The 8,658-nt window shown below is 39.8% G+C and overlaps 1 protein-coding gene across 2 annotated transcripts in view; it reads right to left on the bottom strand.

Moving 5' to 3' along the window:
• DNAJA3 (DnaJ heat shock protein family (Hsp40) member A3) overlaps positions 1 to 8,658 on the bottom strand; it is a 25,738-nt gene that overhangs the window by 11,692 nt on the left and 5,388 nt on the right. For both annotated transcript variants that reach the window (XM_006913868.3, XM_006913867.3), the window contains exons 2-6: positions 8,305 to 8,438; positions 5,171 to 5,254; positions 4,210 to 4,410; positions 3,036 to 3,188; positions 194 to 341 (exon numbers count right to left, since the gene is read on the bottom strand). In XM_006913868.3, coding sequence (XP_006913930.1) covers positions 194 to 341; positions 3,036 to 3,188; positions 4,210 to 4,410; positions 5,171 to 5,254; positions 8,305 to 8,438 — 720 coding nt within the window. The remainder of the gene's footprint in view (positions 1 to 193; positions 342 to 3,035; positions 3,189 to 4,209; positions 4,411 to 5,170; positions 5,255 to 8,304; positions 8,439 to 8,658) is intronic.

Here is an 8,658-nt window from a genome sequence, read left to right on the forward strand (position 1 = left end):
TCCCTTCTCCCCAGTGTGACATGTAAGTGTAGATTTTTAAGGATAACTGGTACAAAGAGGAAAATGCAAGGTGATTCTAGTTCCTCTAGTTGGGGACTCCAGGGCTTTAGCTATGGCTTTTGCAACGGCCACCTCACAAGGAAACAATGCTTTGGCTCTCAGCCCCCTGTGTGTGGAAGAGTCCAGGACCCACCAGCAGGCACAGGGATCACCACTTTCTTCTTCTGCTTGGCTTGTCCTGCCCCTCTGCATACCACACAGGGAGACGTGATGATGGTGCCTCGGCCACCACATCTCCGACACGTGGAGCGCATCACAAAAGGGCCTGTATTTATGGTTTCCTGATAAAAAGGAGAAAAATGGGACCCTTAAGTACACTGGTAAATTCTGACAGCTGAGGCTCTGGGACCACAAGGTGTACAAGGGTAATGTATCATTAAAGACTCATGCTTTGTGTGCATATGCATTACAACAGACTGCCTAAAAACACAGGGGTACTGGCTCAAACTATTAATCTGACCTAGAACCCACCAACTTCTGAATTCCAAATCACCAAGTTGATTACGTGAGACTGAAAAGTGAGATACTGCCTCTCTACAGAAATTCCTGAAACCTCTGGGAGCTCGGCAAATACATTTTGAAAAGAATACTCCCCCTCTAACTACAAAAGTGATAGCTAAGAAAACAGGAAAATGAAGAGGAAAGTGAAACTGGATGCATCCAGAGATGCCAGTCTGGTCACTGAACCTGTTACTGCCCACTCCAAGGAAGGCGCAGCACAGGCCTCTCTGACCCCTTAGTGACACATGGGAAGAGCGAGGTGGGCTGAGTTTTCCAACGCCCCCCACCACCAGGGTCCCCTCCCATTGTCCCCATCCCCCAGCACGGGTACCCGGGAGCAATAAGGCAAACAGCTCCTCTTGCAGGCAATGGTGCTGCTCAGGCTCCTCCTCCTAGAGTGTCTTCTCCTTATTCCCCATGTCAACCATCCTCTTCCTAATCCCTCAGAAGCCTCCCCCGCCCCTCCCAGAGCTGCTGGGGCCTTAGGATTTGTGGCCACTCGCATCAGCTCCTCACTTGACATTTTCACTTAACGTATTTGGATATTCAATTATTAAATACGCTGTTGTGGCAAATCAGAAGACACAAAAGATATGTAAAAGAAAAAAAGTTATTAATCTCCCCACCTTGACTGCCAAGGTAACCAACTCTATTAAGTTCAGTTTGAGGTATTCTTGCCACAGCTCACTCTCTCTCCATAAAAGTCTTTTTTAAAAGTGAAAATGTTATGGTTTGAGTATATTATATATATTGCTCTGCGATTTGCTTTTCTTTTTATCTTAATAATACATCATGAACATTCTTCCAGGCCAATATATAGAGATTCCATTTTCCATTTTAATATTTATGTTTTAATGCTGCAGAAAAAAATCTCTACAGATGTATCGTTCTGTTCTGATCTCTTTATTTTTTTGTAAGGCAGATTCCCAAAGGTGAAATTGCCATGACAAATAATTACACTTGAAAATCTCTGTGTTATATTTATTTGAAAAGCTAATATGTGTGCATGGTACAAAACTCTAAAGTAAAAAAAATAAAGGTATAGTGAAAAGCTAGGTGTCTCTCCCCACCCCTAACCCCGAATTATTTCAGTTATGTTCCTTGGAGGCACAGCTATCACTGTCTTCTTGTGTATCCCACTTTTTTACTGACACATATACAATCTGGAGGGTGAGCCAAAGGCACATTTTTGTTTCCACTTGCATTTCCGTAACAGCTAGTGAGAAATGTTTACTGGTCCCTTGCATTTCCTCTTCTGTTCATTTTGACCAGTTTTTCTTATGAGCTACTGTCTCTTTCTCATTATTCTGAAGAAGCCCTTTACATATTAAGAATACTAATCCTTTAGCAAATGTGCTACAAATATTTTTTCTCTCAAACAGTATGTTTGGAGAGAAATATGTTCACTTCAGAATGTTAAAAAAATCACAGGCCTTGGAGAAAGGACCTTAGTAGTGAGAGAGAATGGAACAATCGATTAAAAAAACGTCTAAGTATCTGTAACAAATGGCAACTCGGCTCACAGGATAGTAGCCACAGTGAATTCTCATCCTGTCCAAGAGCGCCCTCTAGAGGAGTACAAGCTCATCACAACTTTGTTATTAATTTCAAAGGGAAAAATAATAACTTTATATGAAAAAACCTGGTGGATACTACCCTGATTGTGATTGAATGTAATATCATCACTATTGGAACAAACTGACACAGCGTGACTGTCAACATGATCCTCTGAAAAGGGCACTATACCTTGGAAGTATGAACCCAAAATGAGGAAAATACTACAAAGTAGCTAGCTTGTATTCCTGAAAAATGTCAAAGTCGTAAAAGAAAAAGAAAGGCCGAGAAACTGTTCCAGATAAAAGGAGACAAAGGATATGACAAGCAAATAATGTGTAAGATCCCAGATTGGATCCTGGACCAGGAAAAAAAGGACATTGTAAGGACAACTGAATAAATTTGAGTAAGTGTGTTGCACACGTGCATACAAACAGAGAACACACACACGGGGAGGGGGAGGAGGATGGAATGAGCACACCAAAAATGACAAAGCAAATGAGACAAAATGTTAACAATCGATGAAGCTGGGTAAAAGGAATAGGGAGTGGTTCTTAATACTGTTCTATAAGTTTGAATTTTATCAACAAATTACCAAAAAGAAAAAAGAATAAATGATTATAGTTCAAGCAAATGTAAGTGTCCCTGACAGCCCATAGCTGGTTTCAAATTATCGAGATATCCTAAAGTGTATTTTTAGAGAAGACAGCAGAGTTTCCTTGCTGTGTGTATTGCTGACCAAGACAAAGTACTCCTGGAAAAATACAGAAGGTTCTAGATAAAACAGTTCCACTTAGTTATGAACTCTCAAAGCCTTAGGTACTACTAAAAAAATCCACAGGAGCACAGAAAAAAAGGAATGGTGGGGAGAAGTATGGGTGGGCAAGAGGTGGGCAGCCAGGGGACTCTGACTCGCTTACCATGCCGGAGCCGCCACAGTAGTGGCAGTGCTGCATCTTGGTGCCAGGCTCATTCCCCTTGCCATCACACCGCTCACAGGTGTCCGTGATGTTCACAGTGAACTCCTTGTTGACACCCTTGGCAGCTTGATTGAACGTCAACTCCATGATGTACTAGAGAAATCCAGGGATGGTGTGTCATCTTTCTTAAAATAAGGCAGAGTGCTAGCCAGAGGTTTGCAGTTAATTTACTTTTACTTTTAAAGACTTTAGTTTTTAGAGCAGTTCTGGTTTACAACAAAACTGAGAAGGAGGTAGAGAAATTTCCCACTCATCAGAGGAGGTCCCACCCAGGTACAGCCTCCTCTCCCATCATCATCACTCATCAGAGTGGTAGATTCTTTTAATCAAGGATGAACCTACACTGATAACCATAATCACCCAAAGCCCACAGTTTACATTAGGATTCGTTCTCAGTGTTGTGCTTTCTCTGGGTCTGGACAAATGTATAATATGTATACAACATTATAAAATCATACAGAGTATTATCACTGCCTTAAAAACCCTATGTTCTGCCTATTCATCTCTTCCACCAAGTTACTTTACTTTTTAACTGCTTTACTTACCTGTACTCTACCAAGTAAGAATGAATGGGATTCAATTTACTGATTCTGCTCTACTTCTCAGGATTTTTAAGAGGTAATGTGTTTTAATTTAAGTGAAAATACTTTTCAACAAACTATTCATGAATAATATTGTATAGTCCTAACAAACAGCTTGAACAATCCATAAACATAACTTAAATCAGAAAACATTCCCTCTCTCTTCAACTCTGAGGTCTTATTTGGACATAAATATGGAAGAGGTAAGATTTAGAGTGTCTCCCTATTGAATTGAGCTCTCCTAGGATAATGTAGCAGCTCTAGATAATATACACCCTAATAATATTGGACTCTGAGAGCCTTAGGTGCTGCCTGGTCAAGAAATTACAAGACTAAAGTCAAAATGGAGCTACACATTATTACCTATACAATTTTTCAAATAATTGGAATTATTTCCTACCAAAATGGCTGCCTCCAGATCATTCCCTTTAGGCTGCTTTGCCTTTTTCTTTGAGAAACAGAAACTGATAAAATCTGTTTGCATCACACTTAGCAGCTAAAATTTGAATAGTTCTTCAAAACAAGCAGCTTACCTCCTGAGGCTGACTGAATACACTTTGGAAATCTCCAAAAGATGATGATGAGAACTCTCCAAAGATCTTCCTGAAGAGCTCCTCTGGGTCAACAGAGGGGCCTCCTTTCCAGTAGCTCTGTCTGGAGTCTCCGGCTCCAGGATCGAAGCCAGCAGAGCCATAGGCATCATATTGCTTCCTCTTCACTTCATCACTCAGCACCTACCAAGAAAGGCACAGCAGTCAGGCTCCTGGTCTCCCAAGGCTCAGGGACACAGACACCAAGTACAGATAATGGTATTGTGTCAACATTAAATGTTCTGATTTTGACAAATACACTGTAGTTATAGGAAAGAAAGTTCTTGTTCTTAGAAAATACACACAGATTCACTTAGGAATAAAGAAACACAATGCCTATGATGTACTTTCAAATGGTTGCAGGGGGGTGGGGGGATGTGCACACACAGAGTAGATATGTGACATATCCTGAAACCTTTTGGCATGGTCAAAGTCTGGGAAGAAGGTCCACTTTTAAATTACTCTGGGATTGTTTAGCAGTTGCTTCATGTATGTTCTGCCCCTTTGATTATATTTTAAATTCCTTCAGGGCAGTGATGGTCCTCTACTTTTACAAGATCCACCATCCCCACCAGATAGCCATGCCCTAAGTAGGAGCGGGGTGATCAAATAGGTGTAGAACTAATCCAACAAGGAGTTCTCAGAACTGGCTACAAGTCCAAATAACTGGGGCAAACTCTGTTAATACAGACTATTGGATTCTATTTTTTGTTTAGAATCCAAGCTAGATCTAGTGTGAGACCTGGGAATCTTTTTTTCTTTATTTTTCAATGAGGTGCTCTGGTGCAGGAACACAGCCTTCATACTAGACCTTGACACGTCAGGTCACCATGTGCAGCAGCACACTCTGATGCACACACGCAGCTGAATGACGGTGACTGCACACAGTGGTGGGTCGCGTTACCTCATAGGCTTCTGCCAGCTGGGAGAACTTCTCCTTGGCTTTGGGATCATCCTTATTCGTGTCTGGGTGATATTTCTTGGCAAGCTATGGAATGTAATGGTAAATTACTATGGACACAAGATGATTACTAAAACTGAACCCCCAAAACCAGTCAACATCTCACCTCCTTTATAGCAGTTATTGCTCTAAGATTTTACAAACAGTAGCAATTCTTAAAACAAGGTTTAAGATGTTAAAATAAACCTCTCTTCAAATCTGAGATATGTACACATTTTTCAACCACAACAACTCTCTACCAAAAATAACAAACTAATTCTTTAGAACTTAGGCATCTTTGTGAAAGATACAAAATAGTGTATCTGGTACACTATCATCTATGTAAAAAGAGGAACATCTATGTAAAGAAGAATATAACATATCATCTATGTAAAAAGAGGAACATTTGCTGTATAAATTATCTTTCGAAGAACGTACAATAAACTGGTAACATTAATTGCTACAGGAGGGAAGTAAATGAATAGGAAGGATGAAGACTTTTCATTGGATACACCTTTTTGCTTTTTGAATTCTGAAAAAAGGGAATATAGTACCTATTCAAAATATAGATTTAAATATTAAAAAAAATCTTGCTCGACTGTGTAGAGCACACAGGGTGTGCTGTGCAGCTCTAAAATGAAGGTTACCTTCTGGCTGCACTAAGCAGTGCTGTGTGTTTTGTACGTGTTCAGTATATTTGCTGTGACTACTGAGCTTTCAAAGTCAAAATTACCAGACAGGTTCTGTATATGAAGGCAAGGAAGTGCACAGAATCCTAAAGCTGACAGTGACTTGGGAGGCCATCACTAGCTCCATCACTACCAGCACTGGCTGCTTAATCGGCTTCTGGAGATGCTGGTCCTCATATCAGCATATGGAATCATGTCAGAGGCTGTGTGCTAAGCCCTGAAGTGGGGGCAACGTGGGGAGGCAGGGTGGGGGGGTGTGTGTCTCAAGCATGGCCAGGAGATCACAGTGGTCCAAAAGGCAAGGCTGGTTCCAATGCCAAGGCAAGATATGCTAGAACACTCAGAAGATGAGCACAAGGAAGGCTTTCACAGTTAGGAAGACCTGTATTTTCGTCTCATGTATGCCACATATTGGCATAACCTCGCCAAACCTCTTGCCATGAGGATTAAATGACATTTTATCAAAGTCCGATCCCAGTAATTGCTCCCTAAAGGCTACTTAAAAAATTTCCAGTTTTAAAGTGGACAGCTTTACCTAATCTTTTTATTTCCACAACTAAAAACCTGAATGGCTCCCTACTCTCTCTTAAATTAAGTCTCTAGCACTTGCTAAAGGCCTCAAATGCCCCATTAATTTGGCCCCTGAATCCATCCTCTCAATCTTTTCCCACCCTTGTATCAGTTACCTTCTCCTCCAGCTCAAAAGGAAAGACAGGCTTTTCACTCTTCCCAAGCCAGGATCTCTCCTTTCTATCCCCATGCCTTTGTGCCTTTGCTCATTCTATCACAACCAATAATAAAAGATAACTCAAAAAATGGGCAAAGAATCTGAATGCATATACAGCAAATGGTCGATAATCACATGAAAAGATGCTCAACATCATTAGTCACCAGGTAAAAGCATATCAAAACCATACTGAGACACTACTTCACACTCACTACGGTGGCTAGAATCAAAAAGACAAATAACAAGTGTCAGCCATGATGTGGAGAAACTGGAAGCGTTACATACTGCTGGTGGGAGTGTAAAATGATGCAGCCCCTTTGGAATAGTCTGGCCGTTCCTCAAAGGGTTAAACAGAGCGTTATCATTTGACCTAGAAATTCTACTCCTAGGTGTTATGTATATACCCAAGAGAAATGAAAACATATGTCTAGACAAAACTTAAACATGGATGTTCAAAGCCACACTAATCATAATAACAAAAGAGTGGAAACAATCCAAATATCCATCGGCTGAAGAATGGATAAATAAAATGTAACATATCCCTCCAACGGAATATTGTGATTAAAAGGAATAAAGTACTGATACATGCCACAATATGGATGAACCTTGAAAACATTATGCTAAAGAAAGAGGACAAAAGCCCAGACGTGTATGATATCATTTCTATAAAATGTCTAGAATAGGCAAATCCATAGAGACAGAAAGCAGGTTAGCAATTGCAAGGGCAGAGAGAAGAGACTGAAGTATAAGTGCTAATGGTATGGGGTTTCTTTTTGAGGTGTTAAATATGTTCTAAAATTTACTGTGGTGGGGATTGTACAATTTTGAATATACTAGAAACCAGTGATTTATGCACTTTAAAAAACAGTAAGAGGAAGTAGCCAATGAAGCTGTTAGGTCTGGTCTTGATCAGTATTTGGTTCACAAATATTGGGCGTGGACAAAGTTTTTGCTCACCCACCAAAAAAAAGAAAGAAAGAAAAATTTAAGAATCATAGTAAATTTTTTATAAAGATAATTAATTTCTGTATTTAACTTTAATTTAAAGATCTCTTCTTTTTTGATACTATTGCTTTCCTATTTTTAAAGTATTAAAATGCTCTTTTATCAAATGACATTAATAAACTGTACTGTTATTTTTAATATCTATGTTAGGCAAAATAGAAAAGCTGGCAATCCTACACCGGTGCCTCCATTTTTTAATTTTGTTGATCAGAGCAAAACTCTGGGAACCACTGGTGTAGATAACTCATATGCCACTTTACCAATTAGCCCTAACACAGTGTGAGCTATGACGACGGGAATTTCACACTTTCTGAGTTAAGAAATAATTCTAAGTCCATAAACTTTTATCTGAATGTAAAGAATGACTACCTAAAACTTAAACCAGCATGTCTACTGATTCAGAAGGTGCAGAGTAAATTTAAGTACAAAAACAGCTGTTGGAAAAGATTTTTTTTAACCTCTGGTTCTGACTCTCCCCATTTTCTGAAGTGTTAAGCAGTACAGCATCATATACTAAGAAACACAGCCCAGCAAAGCCCGTCTTATCATATCATTCTATACTGTCAGCTATCTGTGTCCTATACACATGGGCATACATATTGCATTGTTCAGGATCAGACTTGATCAATAGCATTCCTTCTACAATCTTGTCTCTAAAATCTGGCTTCCATACAGACCTGGTAATAGGCTTTCTTGATCTCTTTCTGGCTGGCATTTCGGGGCACTCCTAATATCTGGTAATAATCCTCTTTGGCCAAAGGGGTGCTCATGTGGAAAGAGGCAGTACAAACAAAAGGGTAACTTTTTATTCCTAAAAAAGAAAAAAGGAAATAAAAATCACTCTGGGAATATGCTCGACAAAAGGAAATTGTGAATAAACAACCAGTGAGGTTATACCTGTGAAGAAGCAAAGAGGTCACAGCTTTAGGGCCTATTCTCCTCCAAGCCCACTGGAGATCAAAATTACTGCACTTCAAAAATGGCTAAGGCCACTGTATATGAAGAATATAAAACAATGTCAATATAAAACT

The sequence above is a fragment of the Pteropus alecto genome, unplaced genomic scaffold (assembly GCF_000325575.1).
Source record: "Pteropus alecto unplaced genomic scaffold, ASM32557v1 scaffold44, whole genome shotgun sequence".
Lineage (NCBI taxonomy): Eukaryota > Metazoa > Chordata > Mammalia > Chiroptera > Pteropodidae > Pteropus > Pteropus alecto.